The following is a 23,119-nucleotide window of genomic DNA, read 5'->3' on the forward strand; positions in this document are numbered from 1 at the left end:
TCTTAAATATAGCCAATGAACTGGCCTCAACTGTTTCCTGTGGCAGAGAGTTCCACAGATTCACCACTCTCTGTGTGAAGAAGTTTTTGCTCATCTCGGTCCTAAAAGGGTCCCCCTTTATCCTTAAACTGTGACCCCTCGTTCTGAACTTCTCCAACATCGGGAACAATCTTCCTGCATCTTGCGTGTCCAATCCCTTTAGAATTTTATACATTTCAATCAGATCCCCCCTCAATTTTCTAAATTCCAGTGAGTATAAGCCTAGTCGATCCAGTCTTTCATCATATGAAAGTCCTGCCATCCCAGGAATCAATCTGGTGAACCTTCTTTGTACTCCCTCTATGGCAAGAATGCTTTCCTCAGATTAGGGGACCAAAACTGCACACAATACTCCAGGTGTGGTCTCACCAAGGCCTTGTACAACTGCAGTAGTACCTCCCTGCTCCTGTACTCCAATCCTCTTGCTATGAACGCCAGCATACCATTCGCCTTTTTCACCGCCTGCTGTACCTGCAGGCCCACTTTCAATGACTGGTGTATAATGACACCCAGGTCTCTTTGCACCTCCCTTTTTCCTGATCGGCCACCATTCAGATAATAATCTGTTTTCCTGATTTGCCACCAAGGTGGATAACCTCACATTTATCCACATTAAATTGCATCTGCCATGAATTTGCCCACTCACCTAATCTATCCAAGTCACCCTGCAACCTCTTAGCATCCTCCTCACAGCTAACACTGCCGCCCAGCTTCGTGTCATCCGCAAACTTGGAGATGCTGCATTTAATTCCCTCGTCCAAATCATTAATATATATTGTAAACAACTGGGGTCCCAGCACTGAGCCTTGCGGTACCCCACTAGACACTGCCTGCCATTCTTAAAAGGTCCCGTTTATTCCCACTCTTTGCTTCCTGTCTGCCAACCAATTCTCTATCCACATCAATACCATACCCCCAATACCGCGTGCTTTAAGTTTGCACACTAACCTCCTGTGTGGGACCTTGTCAAAAGCCTTTTGAAAATCCAAGTATACCACATCCACTGGTTCTCCCCTATCCACTCTACTAGTTATATCCTCAAAAAATTCTATGAGATTCGTCAGACACGATTTTCCTTTTACAAATCCATGCTGACTTTGTCTGATGATTTCACCGCTTTCCAAATGTGCTGTTATCACATCTTTAGATTATGAAGACAAGCAGTCCTCTTTTATTGTCATTTAGTAATACATGCATTAAGAAATGATACAAGATTTCCTCCGGTGTGATATCACAAAACACAGGATAGACCGAGACTGAAAAAAACTAACAAAACCACATGATTATAACAAATAGTTACAACAGTGCAACAATACCATAACTTGATGAAGAAGTCCATGAGCACAGTAAAAGTTTAAAGTCACTCAAATGTCCCACATCTCACGCAGACAGAGAGAAGGAAGAAAAACTCTCCCTGTCATACCTGACCACGGTCCGACTCTGAGTCATCCGAAAACTTCGAGCTCTGATCAGCTCTCTGACACCGAGTACTGAGCGCCATCTCTGTCCGAATGATTCGACCTCCTTCTCGGTCGCCAACAGCAGGCAAAGCTGGGGATTTTGAGGACTACCCTCCGAAAGATTCCCGACAGCGCAGTAACGACAGCAGCGAACGAGTGTTTCAGAATTTTTTCCTCTGTGCTTTCACATCCATCTTCATCAAATCAGAATTGTCCACGGCCTCTATTTAACAGATACAATATCATTTTCCATCGGAGGGCTGCGCACGCGTGGCACACTGCTTCTCTTCTCCTCCTTCAATCTTTGATATCTGACTCTAGCATCTTCCCCACCACCTATGTCAGGCTAACCGGTCTATAATTCCCCAGTTTCTCTCTCCCTCCTTTTTTAAAAAGCGGGGTTACATTAGCCACCCTCCAATCCTCAGGAACTAATCCAGAATCTAAAGAGTTTTGAAAAATTATCACTAATGCATCCACTATTTCTTGGGCTACTTCCTTAAGCACTCTGGGATGCAGACCATTAGGCCCTGGGGATTTATCTGCTTTTAATCCCTTCAATTTACCTAACACCACTTCCCTACTAACATGTATTTCCCTCAGTTCCTCCATTTCACTAGACCCTCAGTCCCCCACTGTTTCCAGAAGATTATTTATGTCCTCCTTAGTGAAGACAGAACCAAAGTAGTTATTCAATTGGTCTGCCATGTCCTTGTTCCCCATCATCATTTCACCTGTTTCTGACTGTAGGGGACCTACATTTGTCTTAACCAATCTTTTTCTTTTCGCATATCTATAAAAGCTTTTACAGTCAGTTTTTATGACCCACAGCAGAGGTCCACAGGATGACTTTGTTCCCTGTGCAGCATTCCTAATGGAACATTGCTGACAAACCTGTTCATTTATATCAATAAGGCTGGACTGCAACCAGATTGTATAAGTCCCTTATTTGTCCTTATCAACTTTCTTCACACCACAAAGCCCATTCCCCCTTTTTCATCCCAAAGTACAACAATCCCCAAAGCTTATCTTCTGCCCTCTGAGTCCTGCAGTCTGCTGACGCAATTGACATAGGCCTTGGCACCCCAACCACCGATCTCAACCACAACATGATCAGAGAAAGATCACATGGAGCTGGTGTTGAAATAATAGACAATTTGTTAAAAACCTGGTGTGGACTAGGAGACCAGTCAAAGCTGATCTACCTGAGTATGAATTTAGTGCAGCTTTTGCCTTCTCAGTTGATGAGATCGCTAGTAAAACCACATTTTGGTAACAAAGTAGTGACTACAGGAAGATTTAGTTCAGTAACAGACTAGGTCTTGATAACAGAATAAAATGATTATCCACAGGTCTAACAGCAAGTCCAATTTTCTATGTCAACAATCGGTGTACAATAATGTAATTAGTGAAGCAGCAGAAACTTAAGTGTCATCATGACCGCTTTCCTTGTTTCTACTTTGAGGCTTTGTCTGCAGTTCCCCATTACCAGATTAGCATTGTCCACACCACTATTTACTAGTTATTAGCCCTCACTATTCTTTCCCCAACAACACTGGCACAGTCATTCTCCTGCCCCATATTAAATCCCCTTCATTTCTATGCATCAACCCCTAGTGTAAGGAACACGACTGCAGTGCCTCCTACCCCAATGGAACACACACATGGGCTTTCAGCTGAACCCAGACTTGGGTCTGAATTGTTGGTGGGGCATCTTAAATGTGCCTTTCCCATTCAATTGCACCTGATCCCATGGCTTCAGTCTGCATTAGCACCCTTATGAAATGACCCGCTAGCCTATCCTCGAGTCAACTAGAATTACTGGGGAAACAGCTCAACAGTGCACTACTCCCTCAGTACTGCGCGGAGGGAGTTACATGTGTTCAAGTGTCCAGAATATTTGCTTCTTTGTTTTTTGCCTTGTGTATGAAGGCTCATTTCAAACAATGGAAGAATTATCATGGAGTAGTTACAGTATTGCTCTCAAAACACAATGAGCATGTTGGAGTCCCGAGACAGTGCTGAAAGAGAGCTCGGCATCCAACCTCCCCTTGTGATGATTTAAGGCTCAATTCAGGAATTCCCTTTTGAGAAATAAGACCACAAGTGATATTAGATCATCAGGGAGTGAAATCCACAGGTGCCATTGATCTCCACACATAAAATTCTTCAAGGGGCTAGATTCACTCTGGTGTCAGTGTGAAGACAATGTTCATTATTTAAAGCCAACAGCAAATTGAAGCAAGCTAGATGTAGCTCAACGCTATTTGCTGGTTCTCTGAGGAAGCTCGATTTCAATTCGTTGTCTTCAGATTGGCTATTGTTTGTGGACCACATAATTCTTTTGTGCAATTTTGTTGTCTGTTCTCTGGAAGAGATCTCTCTCTCACCCTCTCCCCGCCCCCGATCCCTCTATCTCTATCTCTCCCCCCTGCTCTGACTTGCAGCTCCTGAGAGCACAGACGAGGTTCTGTGCGCATGATAGAGACACCCAGATGGTTTGTTGCTTACCCGGTGCCAGGAGCAAGGATGAGCAACCAGGAGTCTTGGTGCATGCTGGCACCAAAGATATAGGTGAGGAGGTCCTGAAAGAAATTTTAGGGTGCTAGGTAGAAAGCTGAGAAACAGGGCATCCATGGTAGTAGTCTCTGGATTGCTGCCCGTGCCATGTGCTAGTGAGGATAAGAATAGAATGATCTGGCAGGTGAATGCTTGGCTGAGGAACTGGTGCAGGGGGCAGAGTTTCAGATTTATGGATCGTTGGGATCTCCTCTGGGGATGGTATGACCTCTACTAAAGGGACGGGATACACCTGAACCCGGGAGGATCTAATATCCTTGACGGCAAGTTGGCTAGAGTTGTTAGGGTGGGATTAAACCAATTTGGCAGAGGGTTGGGAATCAGAGTGATAGTGCTGAGGCTGGGGTATCTGGTTTACAAACGGCGGTGGTATGTAATGAGACTCCTATAAATGAGAGGCTGTTGATAGGGTAAAATTGCAGTCAACAGGACGAGTTGCAGTGTAACAGGTAGAGAAAATTAAAAAGGGTGAATGCAGGACTGAATGCATGCAATAAGATAGATACATTTGTAGCACAGTTACAATTTGGCATGTAGGCATCACTGAATCATGGCTGAAAGAAGATTATAACTGGGAGCTTAATGTCCAAGGATACACATTGTATTGAAAGGACAGGCTGGGAGGCAGAAGGGGTGGCATTGCTCTGTTGGTGAAAAATGAAATCAAATCATTAGAAAGAGGTGACGTAGGGTCAGAAGGTGTTGAATCATTGTGGATAGAGCTAAGGGACTGCAAAGGTAAAAAGACCCTGATGGGAGCTATATACAGATTCCCAAACAGTAGTAAGGATGTGGTCTACAAATTACAATGGGAGATAGAAAATGCACGCCAAAAGGGGAATGTTACAATAGTCATGGGGGATTTCAATATGCATCTAGATTGGGAAAACCAGGTTGCTGCTGGATTCCAGGAGGAGGGATTTCCAGAGTGCCTACATGACGGCTTTTTAGAGCAGCTCGTGGTTGAGCCCACTAGAGGATCAGCTATTCTGGACTGGGTGTTGTGTGATGAACCAGAACTGATTAGAGAGCTTAAGGTATAGGAACTCCTAGGGGTTGCTGGTGACTAGTGGCAATCCACAGGGGTCTGTTTTGGGACCAATTCTTTTTAAGTTATATGTTAATGATTTGGATGATGGAATTGATGACTTCGTTGTAAAGTTTGCAGATGATACGAAGATAGGTGGAGGAGCAGGTAGTTTTGAGGAAGTAGAGAGGATACAGAAGGACAGACAGATTAGGAAGTTGGGCGAAGAAGTGGCAGATGGAATACAGTGTCAGGAAATGTATGGTCATGCACTTTGGTAGTAGAAATGAAAGGTCTGACTATTTTCCAAATGGAGAGAAAATACAAAAAACTGAGGCACTAGGAGACTTGGAGGTCCTTCTGCAGGATTCCCTAAAGGTTAGTTTGCAGGCAAATGTGATGTTAGCACCTATTTCACGAGGAATGAAAGCAAAGATGTAATGTTGAGATTTTATAAAGCACTGGTGAGGGCTCACTTGGAGTATTGTGAAAAATTTGGGGTCCCTTATCTTAGAAAGGATGTGCTGAAACTGGAGAGGGTTCAAAGTAGGTTCACGAAAATGATTCCAGCTTTGAACGGCTTGTCACATGAAGAGCATTTCATGGCTCTGAGCCTGTATTCAGTAGAGTTCAGAAGAATGAAGAGAGACCACATTGAAACCTACGAATGGTGAAAGGCCTTGATAGAGTGGATGTGTATAGGATATTTCCTATGGTAGGAGAGTCGAAGAGCACAAGACACAGCCTCAGGATAGAGGGGCGTCCTTTTAGAATGGAGATGAAGAGGAATTTCTTTAGCGAAAGAGTGGTAAATCTGTGGAATTCTTTGCCAAAGGCAACTGTGGAGGCCAAGTCTTTATGTGTATTTAAGGCTGAGATTGATAGATTCTTGATTGCTCAGGGCATGAAGGGATATGGGGAGAAGGCAGGAGATTGTGGTTGAGAGGGACATTGTATCAGCCAGGATGAAATAGTGAAGCAGACTCAATGGACCAAATGGCACAATTCTGCTCCTATATCTTATAACTGTTCCTACCCCTGGTAGTGTGGGTCCTGAGGCTCCTGTACCTCCTGCTCACTAGTAGAAGCAAGGAGAGAGCCTGGCCTGGATGGTGAGGGTGTCTGATGATGAAAGCTGCCTTCCTGTGACATCACTCCTTGTGCTCAGTGGTGGGAAGGGCTTTTTCTGTATCCACCACATGCCATAACAAATTTTTTCCAGCTTGTTTGATACTCTGAGGGCAATGTCAGGGTAGCAGAGATGAACCAGGATCTTTACCAGATCCTTGCCTCTCCTAATCAGCATGCTGCAGTTTGACTTGTACATGCTGGAAGGGTTGTTTAGATCCGGCTTGATTAAAGTTGACAGATTCCTAATTGAGATATGATCAGGAAGCCCAGTATGCCTTCAGGGGTCCCAGAAGGGTCTGTTGTTAAGTATTGAGTCCTCCCTCTCTCAATTTTCTCCCAACTTCCCAACTCACCTCCTCTAAGACAGAGGTGCGTCGACTCCTTCACAACTAGGAGGGACTCATGGCATAAGAAAAGGCTTGGAACCCCTGCTGTAAGAGGATAGCCAACCAAGACTATTCTTCTTCTGCTGCCAACCGTTCCCTTGGAAGGACCTCCTGCATTAGGCACGTTTTTGTATGTGGGAGGAAACTCAAGCAGTCAGGCAAAACTCATGCAGTCAAAAGTTCAAAGTACATTTCTTATCAAAGTATGTTTACATTATAGAACTTTGAGATCCACCTCCTTACAGGCAGAAGGAGCATGGAAAGCCCACAGTGCCAACAGCAGAGGTTAGGTTTGAAATGGTGACACCAGAGCTGTGAACAAGATCATAGACCAGTACAGCACAGGAGCAGGCCCTTGGGTCCACAATGTCGTGCCAAACCAATTAAATTCGTCATCAAATAGTCCCCTGAAGTAGTCACATATCCCTACACAATGCCCTTATCCTTCCATTTTCCTCACACCGTGCCTATCGCTTGAAACTCTCTAATATATCTGCCTCTACCAGAACCCTACGCTGTACATTCCAGTACCCACCACTCTCTGTGTAAAAATCTTGCCCCTCACATCTCCTTTGAACTTACCTCCCTCTCACCTTAAATGCATGGCATCTGATATTAGACCTTTGAACCCTGAGAAAAAAGATACTGTCTGTCTATTCTATCTCTGCCTCTCATAATCTTATAAAACCTCTATCAGATCTCCCCTCAACCTGCTGCTCCAGAGAAAACGACCCCAGTTTGTCCAACTTCTTTAATGCCCTGTAATCCAGGCAGTATCCTGGACCGTCTCCAAAGCCTCAACATCCTTTCTATAATGAGGTGACCAGAACCGTATGCAATACTCCAGATGCAGACAGTTAGAGTTTTATACAGCTACAACATAACTTCCTAACTTTAGAAATCAATGCCTCCACTAATAAAGGCAAGCAGGCAAGATGCCTTCTCACCAGCCCGATACGAGGTGCTGTCTCAGGAAGGCAACACCTGTCACCAAAGGTCTCCACCGTCCAGGCCATGCCACCTTCTCACAGCTACATTGTTCAGAAGGTACAGAAGTCCCCACTTCACCATTCAAAAACAGTCAGTCCTCTTCAACCAACCTGCACAACCTTAATCACAACCTCAGTAAAGCAACACTATGACCACTTTGCACTTGAATGCACTTTTTAGTTCAAACTATTCTTTCTAGTTTAATTTTTTATAAAATGGTGCCCCCTCCTTCTTCCTTTTCTCCTACAGTCCACTCTGCTTTCCTATCAGATTTCTTCTTCCCCAGAACTTTACCTTTCCCACCCACTTGTCCTCACCTATCACCTTCCTGCTATACTCCTTCCCCTCACCCTACTTTTATTCTGCCATCTTCTCCCTTCCTTTCCCTGTCCTGAAGAAGGGTCTCAGCCTGAAATGTCCACTGTTTACTCTTTCCCATGAATGCTGCCTGGCCTGCTGAGTTCCTCCAGCATTTTACATGTGTTGCTTTGGATTTCCACCATCTGCAGATTTTCTCTTGTTTGTGTGTAGTTGCTTTAACTTCATTACTCCATTAAGGACTGTGTCACGTGACAACGTGCTCTTGCGACCTCAATAGTGTTTATAGAAAGTTGCACAGAGGTGCTCTGTAAGGGCTTGAGTAAAGAAGTCACATCTTTTCTGGGCTTCCTGTATCATCTGTGTCTGTGCGCTCACTCTGCAGGATGCTGAGAATAGGTGTATTGTAATGTTAATTAACATTAAACTGGTGACTACCCTCTCACTTCCTTGACTGTAATGGGGTATGAGAACATTGTGGACACATTCTGGGTCTGTGATCGAGAGGTTGGAATATTGATATGGAGATATATGTTTAAATAGCAGCTGGGGAAATTAAAATTCAAGAAAATTAATAAATCTGGAATGGAAGAAGCTTTTATCAGTAAAGGTAATCCTAATGCTGCTGGGTTGTGGTAAAAATCTAATCTAGTTCACTAGTCCCTCGGGAAAGAAAATCTACTGTCCTCACCTGGTCTGGCCTATTTGTGGCTTAAGAGCTACTGATGTCATTGACTCTGAAATAGCTCACTGCTGCCCTCGGTTCAGAAGACAATTAAAAACCCAGAGTATATGCAGCCTTCGGCAACAATGCCCACATCAATATATGCATTCTGTTCACTCCTGAATCTGTGTCATCTGGTGAAGACCATAAGACCATAAAAAACAGGGCAGAATTAGGCCATTTGGCCTATTTCATCATGGCTGATCCAACTTTCATCTCAGCCCCAATCTTCTGCCTTCTCACCGTATTCCATCATGCCCTGACCAGTCAAGAATCTATCAACCTCTGCCTTAAATATACCCAATGATTTGGCCTCCACAGCCACCTGTGGCAACAAATTTCACAGATTCAACACTCTCTGGCTAAAGGAATTTCTCTTCATCTCCGTTCTAAAAAGATGCCCCTCTGTGTCCTTTGGTCTTAGACTCTCCCACCATTGGAAGCACCCTCTCTTTCACCATTTGATAGGTTTCAATGATATTCATTCTTCTGAATTCCAATGAATACAGGTCTAGTGCTTTTCATTTCTTCAACCCGTGCACGACCATACTATTCCCGACACTGTATTCCATCTGCCACTTCTTTTCCCATTCTCCTAATCTGTCTAAGTCTTTCTGCAGCCTCTCTACTTCCTCAAAACTACCTGCCCTACCACCTATCTTCATATCATCTGCAAACCTTGCAACAAAGCCATCACTTCCATCATCCAAATCATTGACATATAACGCATAAAGAAACAGTCCCAATACGGACCCCTGTGGAACACCACAAGTCACTGGCAGCCAGCCAGAAAAGGATTCTTTATTCCCACTCTTTGCCTCCTGCTAATCAGCCACTGCTTTATCCATGCTAGTATCCTTCCTGTAATACCATAGGCTCTTATCCTGTTAAGCAGCTTATGTTTGGCACCTTGTCAAAGGCTTTCTGAAAATCCAAATGACCAACACCCACTGCGTCTTCTTTGTCTATCCTGCTTGTCATTTCTTCAAAAAATGCCAACAGATTTGTCAGGCAAGATTTCTGCTTGAGGAAACCATGCTGACTCCTGCCTATTTTATTGTGTACCTCCAAGTACCCCGAAACCTCATCCTTAATAATCGACTCCAACAACACTGAGGTCAGACTAACTGGCCTATAATTTCCTTTCTTTTGCCTCTCTCCCTTCTTGAAGAGTGGAGTAACATTTGCAATTTTCCAGTCTTCCAGAACCATTCCAGATTCTAGTGATTCTTGAAAGATCATTACTAATGCCTCTGCAATCTCTTCAGCCACCTCTTTCAGAACCCTGGGGTGTAGACCAACTGGTCCAGATGACTTATCTACCTTCAGAACTTTCAGTTCCCTAAGAACCTCTCTCTAGTTATGACAACTTCACACACTTCATGTCCCCCGTCACCATACCACTAGTGTTTTCCACAGTGAACTGATGCAAGATGCTTATTCAGTTTGTCCACCGTTTCCTTGTCCCCCATTACTACCTTTCTAGCATCGTTTTCTAGCAGTTCAATATCCACTCTCGCCTCTCTTTCACACTCTATGTTTCTGAAGAAACGTATGGTATCCTTTGGTGAAGAATAGATGAGCTGGTCACAATTACTGATGTGCTGCCAACACTATTGCTTTCTTCCAGAACTGATATCAGTGCCTGAAGTAATAAGTTGGAGAAGAAAGGAATGCAGGAAAAGAGAAGCAGAAGAAGATCCTTCAGAACTTCAAGCCTGCTAGACTATTCAATATGAGAAACTCTGCAGATGCTGCAAATCCAAGCAACACATGCAAAATGCTGGGGGAGCTTAGCAGGCCAGGCAGCATCTATGGAAAAGAATTAACAGTCAATGTTTTGGGCCAAGACCCTTCATCAGACAATTGAAAATGTTTATTGCTAATTTCTGATTTCAGAACCTTAATCTTCAATGACCTTTTAGTCCAGAAATCTAACGAGTGACATAGTTAACGCTGCTGGCATATGGCTGTACTGTTACATGCTCAAGGAGATCTGTTTTTTTGTGAGAATGATGTAATGGTCTTTTGGAGGTCACCCTGATGTCATTTTCCCGCCGTTGTGAGGTCACGTGATGACATGTGCCCCGTGACTATATAAGGGTCGACTCAGGTGATGCAGTAGGTTTTTGATTTTGTAGATTTCCAAGTAGAACGTGTTGTGCCTCCATTTCTGTTGCGTGTTTGTTTTTGTGACGCAGTTTCATTTTTAAAATGGGAGGTGCGTTCTCTTACAAGATATTGTATTTGGACTGGAAATTTGTGGCTGGAAGTGCCAATTTACTCAATTCCGAGTGGAATTAATGAACGGCTGCGTACCTGTTAACCTCCGGTTAAAGTTTTCCTTTGTTTTTTTTTCTCCTTATCGTTTATACGTGTTTAATAAATGTTTGGTTGTTTTTATAAAACCAGTCTCGATTAATATTCATTGTTGCCGGTTACGTAACAGTACACACCTGAATTCGATTCTGTCCTCTGTCGGTGTCATACTGCACAGAAACAGGCCCTTCAGCCCATCTAATCTGTGCCAAACTGTTCTGCCCTAACCAGTTGATCCACACCCTTCATACCCCTTCCATCCAAAACTCTCCTAAATGTTGTAATCAAACCTGCATCCACCGCTTTTACTAGTAGCGCTTAAAAATTCTTAAGGTAGCAAAATCACGTTATAGTGGCAGCAATTCCCACCTCTCTCTGTAAGGAGTTTGTATGTTCTCCCTGTGACCATGTGGTTTTCCTCCGGGTGCTCCGGTTTCCTCCCACAGTCCACAGACATATGGGTTAAGGTGAGTAAGTACTAAGTACTTAGTAAGTTGTGGGTACTCTGTGTTGGTACCAGAGCCATGGCAACACTTGTAGGCTGCTCCGGCACATTCCTGACACAAGCGAAGCATTCCACTATGTGGTCGTTTAAGGCATGAGAATGGAGGGGAGAAGGCAGGAGAATGGAGTTGAGAGGGTTAATAAAATCAGCCATGATGAAATGGTGGAGCAGTCTGGATGGTTCTGTCCTATGTGTTATGGTCTAACATCCCAACATTTCCACCTCAGTTCAAAGAGATTCAAAGAAAGAATCACTTAAAGGAAAATCCTGCCTGACCAACCTGTTGGAATTCTTTGAGGAGATTACAAGTAGGATAGATAAAGGGGATGCAGTGTATGTTGTATATTAGGACTTCCAGAAGGCCTTTGACAAGGTGTCACACATGAGGCTGCTTAACAGGTTAAGAGCCCCTGGTATTACAGGAAAATTACTGGGATGCTTAGAGCATTGGCTGATTGGTAGGAGGCAGTGACTGGGAATAAAAGGATCCTTGTCTGGTTGGCTGCAGAGGGGTCAGTGTTGGGACCACTTCTTTTTATGCTGCATATGAATGATTTAGGCGATGGAATAGATGGCTTTGTTGCCAAGTTTGCAGATGATATGAAGATTGGTGGACGGGCAGATAGTGTTAAGGAAAGAGGTAGGCTGCAGAAGGGCTTAACAGGTTAGGAGAATGGGCAAGAAAATGGCAAATGAAATACAATGTTGGAAAATGCATGGTCATACACTTTGGTAGCAGAAATAAATGTGCAGACTAAAATCTGAGGTGCAAAGTGACTTTGAGTCCTTGTGCAGAACACCCTAAAGGTTAACTTGCAGGTTGAGTTGGTGGTGAGGAAGGCAAATGCAATGTTAGCATTCATTTCAAGAGGTCTAGAATACAAGAACCGGGTTGTGATGCTGAGGCTTTATAAGGCACTGATGAAGACTCATCTTGAATAGTGTGAACCGCTTTGGGCTCCTCCTCTAAGAAAAGATGTGCTGGCATTCGAGAGGGTTCAGAGGAGGTTCACAAAGATGATTCCAGGAATGAAAGGGTTATCATACAAGGAACATTTGATAGCTCTGGGTCTGTACTCGCTGGAACTTAGAAGGATGGGGGGATCTCATTGAAACCTTTCGAATGTTGAAAGTCCTGGACAGAGTCGATGTGGAAAGGATATTTCCATTGGTGGGGAAGTCTAGGACAAGAGGGCACAGCCTCAGATTAGAGGAATGTCCATTTAAAACAGAGATGCAGAGAAATTTCTTCAGCCAGAGGGTGGTGAATTTGTGGAATTTATTAAACATGGTTGCAGGAGGGGTGTGATTGACAGCTAAATATTCCTGGATTTCGTTGTTTCAGGTGTGATAGAATCGGAGGGGCAAGAGGGGGATGTGATGCATTGCTTGTCAGAGAAAATATAACAGCGGTGATTTGGCAGGATAGATTGGTGGACTTGTCTAGGGAGGCTATTTGGGTGGAATTGAGGAATGGGAAAGGTGTAGTAACACTTATAGGGGTGTATTATAAACCACCTAATGGGGAGCGAGAATTAGAGGAGCAAATTTGTAAGGAGATAGCAGATATTTGTAGTAAGCACAAGGTTGTGATTGTGGGAGATTTTAATTTTCCACACATTGACTGGGAAGCCCATTCTGTAAAAGGGCTGGATGGTTTGGAGTTTGTAAAATGTGTGCAAGATAGTTTTTTGCAGCAATACATAGAGGTACCAACTAGAGAAGGGGCAGTGTTGAATCTCCTGTTAGGGAAGGAGATAGGGCAGGTGACAGGGCTATGTGTTGGGGAGCACTTCGGGTCCAGTGATCACAGTACCATTAGTTTCAATATAATTATGGAGAAGAGTAGGACTGGACCTTGGGTTGAGATTTTTGATTGGAGAAAGGCTAACTTTGAGGAGATGCAAAAGGATTTAGAAAGAGTGGATTGGGACAATTTGTTTTATGGGAAGGATGTAATAGAGAAATGGAGGTCATTTAAATGTGAAATTTTGAGGGTACAGAATCTTCATGTTCCTGTTAGGTTGAAAGGAAAGGTTAAAAGTTTGAGAGAGCCATGGTTTTCAAGGGATATTGGAAACTTGGTTCTGAAAAAGAGAGGGATCTACAATAAGTACAGGCAGCTTGGAGTAAATGAGGTGCTCGAGGAATATAAAGAATGTAAAAAGAATCTTAAAAAAGAAATTAGAAAAGCTAAAAGAAGATATGAGGCTGCTTTGGCCAGTAAGGTGAAAATAAATCCAAAGGGTTTCTACAGTTATACTAATAGCAAAAGGATAGTGAGGGATAAAATTGGTCCCTTAGAGAATCAAAGTGGATGGCTATGTGTGGAGCCAAAAGAGATGGGGGAGATTTTGAACAATTTCTTTTCTTTGGTATTCACTAAGGAGAAGGATATTGAATTGCGTAAGGTAAGGGAAACAGGAAGGGTAGTTATGGAAAGTATGATGATTAAAGAAGAGGAAATACTGGTGCTTTAAAGGAATATAAAAGTGGATAAGTCTCCGGGTCCTGGCAGGATATTCCCTAGGACCTTGCGGGAAGTTAGTGTGCAAATAGCAGGGGTCCTGACAGAAATATTTCAAATGTCATTAGAAACGGGGATGGTGCTGGAGGATTGGTGTATTGCTCATGTTGTTCCATTGCTTAAAAAGGGTTTTAAGAGTAAACTTAACAATTATCGGCCTGTGAGTTTGACGTCAGTGGTGGGTAAATTGATGGAAAGTATTCTTAGAGATGGCATATATAATTATCTGGACAGACAGGGTCTGATTATCAGCATGGATTTGTGCGTGGAAGGTCATGTTTCACAAATCTTATAGAATTTTTTGATGAGGTTACTAGGAAAGTTGACGAGGGTAAAGCGGTGGATGTTGTCTATGTGGACTTCAGTAAGGCCTTTGACAAGGTTCCACACCGAAGGTTAGTTAGGAAGGTTCAATCATTAGGCATTAATATCGAAGTAGTGAAATGGATTCAGCAGTGGCTGGATGGGAGACACCAGAGAGTAGTGGTGGATAACTGTGTGTCAGATTGGAGGACGGTGTCTATTGGTGTGCCTCAGGGATCTGTACTGGGTCCAACGTTGTTTGTAATATATATTAATGATTTGGATGATGGGGTGGTAAATTGGATTAGTAAGATGATACTAAGATAGAGGGATTTATGGATAATAAAGTAACTTGCAGAGAGATGTAGACCACTTAGAAGAGTGGGCTGAAAGATCACAGAAGTTTAGGGGTAGCATGAGGGGGAACTTCTTTACTCAGAGAGTGATAGCTGTGTGGAATGAGCTTCCAGCATAAGTGGTTGAGGCAGGTTCGATGTTGTCATTTAAAGTTAAATTGGACAGATGTATGGACAGGAAAGGAATGGAGGGTTATGGGCTGAGTGCGGGTCGGTGGGACTAGGTGAGAGTAAGAGTTTAGCACAGACTAGAAAGGCCAAGATGGCCTGTTTCTGTGCTGTAATTGTTATATGGTCGTATACCAGTCATTGAAAGTGGGTGTGCAGGTACAGCAGGTGGTGAAAAAGGCGAATGGTATGCTGGCATTCATAGCAAGAGGATTCGAGTACAGGAGCAGGGAGGTACTACTGCAGTTGTACAAGGCCTTGGTGAGACCACACTTGGAGTATTGTGTGCAGTTTTGGTCCCCTAATCTGAGAAAAGACATTCTTGCCATAGAGGGAGTACAAAGAAGGTTCACCAGATTGATTCCTGGGATGGCAGGACTTCCATATGATGAAAGACTGCATCGACTAGGTTTATACTCTCTGGAATTTGGAAGATTGAGGGGGGAATCTTTTTGAAATGTATAACGTTCTAAAGGGATTGGACAGGCTAGATGTAGGAAGACTGCTCCCGATGTTGGGGAAGTCCAGAACGAGGGGTCACAGTTTAAGGATAAAGGGGAAGCCTTTTAGGACCGAGATGAGGAAAGACTTCTTCACACAGAGAGTGGTGAATCTGTGGATTTCTCCGCCACAGGAAACAGTTGAGGCCAGTTCATTGGCTATATTTAAGAGGGAGTTAGATATGGCCCTTGTGGCTACGGGGATCGGGGGTGTGGAGAGAAGGCAGGTACAGGGTTCTGAGTTGGATGATCAGCCATGATCATACTGAATGGCGGTGCAGGCTCGAAGGGCCGAATGGCCTACTCCTGCACCTATTTTCTATATGATCATAGATGCTGCCTGGACTGCTGAGTTCCTCCAGCATTCTGTGTGTGTTGCTCGGATTTCCAGAATCTGCAGATTTTTTTTTTGTTTGAGCTGCAGAGATAATAACTTGAATAACAGCCAGCAAAATAACAAGCCATGAGGGGTCACTGAACAAGGGAGCACAGAATCTATTAACAGCAGGCAACAAGGTGCACTGTTAGCAGGGAGAGTGAAAGCTAGGAGCAATTGGTTGTGGTGAACAAGGACTGTAGATGAGAATAGGGGTTAAATAGGCTGCAGGTGATAAGTCTGGAATGAGTGACAGGTGAACTCTTTTAGTGGGTGGAGACTGGGAGGTGCATGCACAGGGACATGTCCTGGGAGCTAGCCTGACAATGTTGGCACTAAATCATTTGGAGATGCATTTAAGTCAGGTAACTTTTGTTTTATTTGTTTGGAGTGGGGTAATTAATTATAATTTTTCAAGAGGAAAAATCTAAAGAAAACAAGATTACTTTGAAAATGCCTCCCATTAAATCCAGAGACCTTTGAATTAGTTGAGTAATGAACCTATATTTATATGCAGATAAACACAAAACAGTTGGCAAAACCATCTGTCTCTAGAATTTCAACTTGGGGCTTCCTAGTTCATGTACCTTGTTTACTAGAGAAGTGGCTGACTGAGAAAGATGCATCTGTTTGCATTTGTGTAGAAAGTGCCCAAGAATCCAATCCAATCCAACTGTAATTTGTGCTGTGAAGTGTAATGACAACTTATGCCCACAGTCGTCACAAATTTGCAGAGCCAACAAACAACTCCTCTCAGCTGAGCATTGGCCTTCCCCGATTACCAACATACTGTATCTGGAATTAACAACCCTCTCTGGTTGGAAACCCTCTCCAATTTTCAATTCCTGTTTCTACTCTCCCTCTACTGCGCAGCTCTGTGGAATAGCAGCCTCTATAAAGGTGTTACAGTGCCTCCACTCTACAAGGAGTTTGTATACTCCACCTGTGACAGCGTGAGCTTCCTTTGGGTGCTCCGGTTTCCTCCCACATTCCAAAGACGTACAGGGTAGTGTTTGTGAGTTGTGAGCACACTGAATAAGTGTGACAACAATCGCTGATTTGATTTGATGCAAACGATGCATTTCACTGCATGCTTGGATGAACATATGATAAATAAAGCTAATCTTTCACCTGGGGCAGCGACTTGCATTTCTTTGATAACCCAAACAAAATAAGATGCCCCAAGATGTACATATTTAGGAAATGAGATTACTCCTACACCTGCCCAAGCTAACGAATGTCACTTTCACCTAACACACCCCCATGGGGATTGACCCCACCATGGCCATCAGTCCCCATCCAACCAGCTGCATGCAAAATCTCTCCCACTTGACCACTGCTCTTAAACTCTCTGACAGTCAGTCCTACGCTCATCCTTACCAAAAAAAAACTGGAGGAAATCAGTAGGTCACCTTTGTTCTTCCAGCTCTTTATGTGCTGCTTCAAATTTGACTGATCTCCCACCCATGTGATCTCTCTCTCTCTCTCTCTCTCTCTCTCTCTCTCTCTCTCTGTGATTAACCCTTTCCCAGACTGTGCCCCATCCCTGTGAGCTGTCTCCCTCAACCCTTCAAATGTTTATGTATTTCTTTTCTTATTCTGAGATACAGCACAGAGTAGGCCCTTCTGATACTTTGAGCCACACTGCCCCAGCAAACCACCAATTTAACCCTAACCTAATCAAAGAACAATTTACAATGACCAATTGACCAACCCAGTACATCTTCCGATTGGGTAGGAAGCCAGAGCACCCGGAGGAAACCCACGTATTTCGCAGGGAGGATGTGCAGGGACTGCTTACAGATGACACCAGAAATGAGTTCCAAACTCTGATGGCACAAGCTATAATAATGTTGCGCTAACTGTATGAGATTGATACATTCGCCAAAGCCCAGGCATATCTTATCGAAAGTGGGTCAGATTGAAAATACCCCCACACACTCGCCCCACTCCACCCAGACATCAAAGCAGGAGGGAAAAAAGCAGCAGATTTTGTACATAATTTAAAACACAAGTGATTCAGCAGATGCTGAAAGTCCTGACAGACAGAAACAAAAATCTGGAGGAACTCAGCAGGACAGGCAGCACCTAGGGAGGGAATAACCAGTTGATGTTTTGGGTTGTGACCTTTCATAACGGCTGATTCATCTCCTGCACCATCACATATCTGAACTGCCGTGACAGAGTTTTTATTTTGTAGCATTTATTTAGTTGTATAATTTATAATAAGTTTATGTCTTTCTTTGGGTGATGGAATGGAGATACGTCTCTACCAAAGAAGGTGTAAGGTGCTCCTTCCCTCCATTAGCCTGCAGGTCACCCTTGGGCAAGGTGCAACACCTTACTTAGGTTCACCCCGCCACCCCGCCGATCAGGGTCGTATGAAGCCGTGGGAGTAGGTGGTGGATGGTCGTACGAGCAGCCAGTGCAGATCACAAGTCCTGGTTATGTGACCACTGACGCCAGGCAGACAGTCTCTGAAGAGACAATGGCTGAGGTCACCCGTCTTGTGAAGACACTGCCCAGAAGAAGGCAATGGCAAACCACTTCTGCAGTGAAATATGCCAAGAGCAATCACAGCCATGGAAAGATGGTGATCATGCAAGACGGCACACAATGACGATGATGATGTTTTTGTACTGTACTGCTGCTTCAAAAACAACAAAGTTCACGTCATATAAGTCTGCTATAATAAACATGGTTCTGATTTTGACATCTCCAAACTATATCAAAGCCAAGAAACTATTCTTGAAGTACGCTTATAATTACATGAGCCAGTGAAGCAGCAGGGAGGACAGAGCATGTGGCCTGAAGAGATGTATGTTGGACAGAAGACTTTATTGGATTTTACAGTTGATTTACATTGGCAAAAGTTAACATCTCACCCAAGAGATGAGACTTCTGATAATACAGTACTTTCTGAATACTGCACTAAAATGTTATTCTGCATTATATTTGCAGAGACGCAGGGTAGCATCAGCCCGCAAATTTTCTGACTCAGAGAAAGTGCTACTAATTCAGTCAATCTGTCAACATCATCCATATATGTGGGTTAAATCTTTCTGCAGAGGTACACATACACTCAGTGGCCACTTTATTAGGTACACCTACTCACTAATGCAAATATCTAATCAGTTGATCATGCAGTAGCAACTTGGGGCACCATTGTAGTGTGGCAGTTAGCGCAATACCATTACAGCTTGTGCTGTCAGAGTTCAGAGTCCAATTCCAATGTCCTCTGTAAGCTCTTTTGGACGTTCATTCCGGGATGTGCATGGGTTTCCTCTGGGTGCTCTGGCTTCCTCGCACAGTCCAAAGACATAACAGTTAGTAGGTAAATTGGTAATTGTAAATTGTTCTGTGATTAGGCTAGGGTTAAATTGATGGGTTGCTGGGTGACATGGCTCAAAGTGTCGGAAGGGCGTGGTCCGCACTGTATCTCTAAATAGAATAAAAACAATATGTAAAAGCATGCATGGTGAAGAGTACAGAACAAACATCAGAATGGGTACTTTGTGACTTTGAGCATGGACTGATTGTTGGTGCCAGATGGGGTGGTTTGAGTATCTCAGAAACTGCTGATCTCCTGGGATTTTCACACACAATGATCTCTGGTGTTTACAGAGAATGGCGGGAGAAAAAAATCCAGTGAATGGCAGTTCTGTGGGTGAAAATGCCTTGTTAATAAGAGAGGTCTGAGAAGAATGGCCAGGCTAGTTCAGACTATCAGGAAGGTGACAGTAACTCAAATAACTTAATGTGCAGAACAGCATCTTTGAACAGAAAACATGTTAAACCATGGTGGATGGGCTTGAGTGTTTGTACATTCTCGGGATTTTATCAGCTTTGCTTTGTGAGAGCATGGATATTCATTCATTCCTTACGTGCTGCATCGTATGACGGGGGCCATACAACATGACTGATCCCATGACCACGACTGTTCTTGGTAAATTTTGCTACAGCCGTGGTTTGCCATTGCCTTCTCCTGGGCAGTGTCTTTACAAGTCGGGCAACCCCAGCCATTATCAATACACTTCAGAGATTGCCTGCCTGGTGTCAGTGGTCACATAACCAGGACTTGTGATGTGCACCAACTGCTCATACAACCATCCAGCACCTGCTCCGATGGCTTCACGTGACCCAGATCAGGGGGTGGGAAGCTCAAGGGCGACCTGCAGACTAGCGGAGGGAAGGAGCACCTCACACCTCATTTGGTAGAGACATATCTCCACCCTACCACCCATGGTATGATTTGTAAAAGAACACAAATATCATATTCCTGGCTGTGGAATGGTCCAGTGACTCCTGACATTATTAACAGATAAACAAGTGTACGATTCAAACTTTGAAGTAGTTGATTTCAGAGAGGTGTAGATAGCCAAGGAAGAAGAACATGTCTTGAGCTGGAGAGTATTAGGGCTTATTGTGAAGTGTTGAGGAGCTTGTGGAGAATAAATCAAAACTTCATCTGAGTGATGGAATTAAATTATGCATTCTGTTTGATTGCTGCCTGAGGCATTTGACGCCTCACACACTATTGGCTTCACCACCACCCAAAGTTGGAGGAAGAGTTTTCAGATGCTTTGACAGCACATAGGGCTAACTGTCTGCAAAGATCCGTCAACTGCCAGCATACTAAGTCCAGTTCTGACTGTCAAATACTGTATTTCATAGGGAAATCTCTCCATGGGTTGGAAAAATAATGATTGTGGTGCAGGCTATTTTTGGAGTCAGACTACATTGCCCCACATAGTGAGATTATCTATCTGAAGATTTCACCTTATAATAGGCATCATGTGTGGTAATTTTCCTTCTCCCCTTCCCTCTTCTTCCATTCCCCACTCCTACCTCTTCTCTTCTCTACCTCTGGTGCCTCTCCTCCCTCACTTTCTCCTATAGTCCATTCTCCTTTCCTATCAGATTCCTTCTTCCTCAGCCTTTTGCATCTTCCACCTGTCAACTTCCAGCTTTTCACTTCATTCTCCCACCTACCCACCTTCCTCCTCTCGTGACTTCACCTATCACCTTCTAGCTTGACTCCTTCCCCCTCTCACCTTCTTGTTCTGGCTCTTCCCCTTTCCTTTCTAATCTTGATGAAGAGTCTGGGCCCAAAACGTGGGCAGTTTATTCCTTTCCACAGATACTGCCTGACCTGCTGGGTTCCCCTAGCATTTTGTCTGTGTTACTGAACATTTGCAAAGAGATTGTGTGAGTGTGTGTGTGTGTGTGTGTGTGTGTGTGTGTGCGTGTGTGTGTGTGAGAGAGAGAGGGGGGGGGGGTTGGTTTCTTCATTTTACCAGTCCTTGTGAAAGAGGTATAGATACTGCCTGAATTAATTGGCATTTTGTTCGCTCCACACTTAGCACGTAACCCGCGTCCTTCGGAAAAGTGAAATGGACATATGACTAATTGCACAATCCATTTCTCGCTAGCCTGCGGTCCATTGAAGAGTGGCGCTGAGCTGAGGGGACTGGCGCTGTCCGAAATTCTTGCAACAAAACAAAACGAGGTCCAAACCTTCTGCATTTACAGGAAAAGCACGTTCGCAATTAGCCGCGGGCAGAGACAGGGAAAGACTTAGCGTTAGTTGGGAAAAAGGCGAGAGAACAAGCACTGTTTGATAGTCAGAGGTTTACCCTCAAGTCGCAGCCTGCCTCCGCTCTGCCCAGTTTCCAGCTGACAGCCCCGAAGCTATGACGCAAAGAATTGAATCCCAGAGATGCGAAAAGTGGCTTAGATGTCTGACTGGCTCCCTAAGGACTGACTCCCACCCAGACTGCGAGTGAGAGAGAAAGGGGAGGGGAGAGAGACAGAGAGAGAGAGAGACGGGGGCTGAGAGAGAGAGAGAGAGAGAGAGAGAGAGAGAGGGGGGGGGAGAGAGAGGGGGAGAGAGAGAGAGAGGTAAGAGAAAGAGAGGAAAGAGAGAAAGAGAGAGAGGGGAAAGAGAGAGGAAAGAGAGAGAGAGAGAGAGAGGGGGAGGGAGAGAGAGGAAAAGGGAGAGGCTGCGGTCGATGAACGCTACTGCAGTTTCGAAACTACAACAGCAAGGAAGCCGACGAGAAATCTTTCTAAATATAAAACAAACCAGGGATCCTGTGGAACTAGCGATCCGAGGATGGTGTCTTTGGGAGCGGGATACTCCGGCGCCCTGTGGGTGTTTCTTGTACTCTTCCTGTTAGGAACCCAAGCCCAGGTGCAAGGTAAGGCTCAAATCTTTTTTTTTAGTCTTATATTTCTCGTGTGTTAGAGTCTATAGAGATTTTCCATCTGAAAAGATTGAGCTAACCTGTCTTTGTGTCTTACTCTGCACATATTTATACAGTGCCTCTATAACCAATCTCCACCCGTTATTTATTTATTCACCTTTATTTGTTCAGTTCGTTTTAACCTTTTCAGGTCGCCGTCAATTCTCCAGAGCTCTATTTCCTTTCCAATATATTATACCTGTTCTTCTTAACTCCTACACCTCCCCCACCCCCCACGACCACCACACTCACCGTCTCTAACAGCGCCAGGTTCCTTTCATGTTCCTCACAATTCCTGCATTTCACTTAAAAGTCACCAGATACTGAAAAGACAAAGAGGGATCAGCCCACGTATCGCTTCAACACGTTGACAGCGATCATGCTTACTTCCTTTCGCTAGACCTCGTAATAGACTGGCACACAGAATCTGCGACTTCTTCACAATAAAAGCAGTGAACGACCTTTCAGTAAAGTGTCTTTGCGATATAATCACCTCTGTTACAAAATATAAATAATATTTACCATGTAGCGTTGCTCTGCTGAATTCTTCAAATGACTGCTTTGCTACTGCTCTATGAATACTGTACGTGTGAGACAGCATTCCTGATCGGGAATGGTGCTATTGTTTCTGTTTGGTTGTTATCATGACCCCGACGTGGGGCAGAATTGTTCTCTGTCTGCTGTGAGATTCCTCTGGCATCCAATTGATGGTCCCTTTTAAAAAACGGAATATCACAACCACAGGGTTTGGAGATCTTCCGGGTCTCCGTTTAGTCACGAGAGTCCGGATACTGAGTTTTAGTCTCATAACGTAGAGCTGCCTTGTGTGGTTTGTTGCATGCACGCGGTGTGATTTGGTTAATTTTTCAAAGACAGTGGACGGCAGTTTCAATCTCGGGCGGTATGTTTTAAAAAAGGTGAGCATAAAATGTGCTCTGCCTGAAGAAAGTTGTTCTGATTGTTGACTAACTTCTTGTTGCTCCCTTGATTCTGTTTGCTGCCCAACAAGGAATGCATAAGGTGATGGAGCACATTCCACTTTACTGTCTCAATACTCAGAGTTATCAAGACAAAACACTTTGCCGTAAGAGCAATAAAGGTACTGCCTGGCCTGCTGAGTTGCTCCAGCAGTAAAGTTTACCTCGAGGTAAAGCAACCCGTCCTA

The 23,119-nt window shown here is 44.0% G+C and overlaps 1 protein-coding gene and 1 long non-coding RNA gene across 2 annotated transcripts in view; one reads left to right on the forward strand and one right to left on the reverse strand.

Annotated features, from left to right (window-relative positions):
• Positions 1-1,181: 1,181 nt before the first annotated feature.
• LOC140190827 (uncharacterized) lies at positions 1,182-22,658 on the reverse strand. Its single transcript, XR_011883692.1, has 2 exons — positions 22,477-22,658; positions 1,182-1,722 (listed from the first exon to the last, which is right to left on the reverse strand). It is a non-coding gene; the product is annotated as an uncharacterized lncRNA (long non-coding RNA).
• LOC140190826 (seizure 6-like protein) overlaps positions 21,708-23,119 on the forward strand; it is a 439,535-nt gene continuing 438,123 nt past the window's right edge. Inside the window, exon 1 of the mRNA XM_072247697.1 lies at positions 21,708-21,909. Coding sequence (XP_072103798.1) covers positions 21,825-21,909 — 85 coding nt within the window. The 5' untranslated portion in view covers positions 21,708-21,824. The remainder of the gene's footprint in view (positions 21,910-23,119) is intronic.

This window comes from Mobula birostris, chromosome 31 (genome assembly GCF_030028105.1).
Source record: "Mobula birostris isolate sMobBir1 chromosome 31, sMobBir1.hap1, whole genome shotgun sequence".
Lineage (NCBI taxonomy): Eukaryota > Metazoa > Chordata > Chondrichthyes > Myliobatiformes > Myliobatidae > Mobula > Mobula birostris.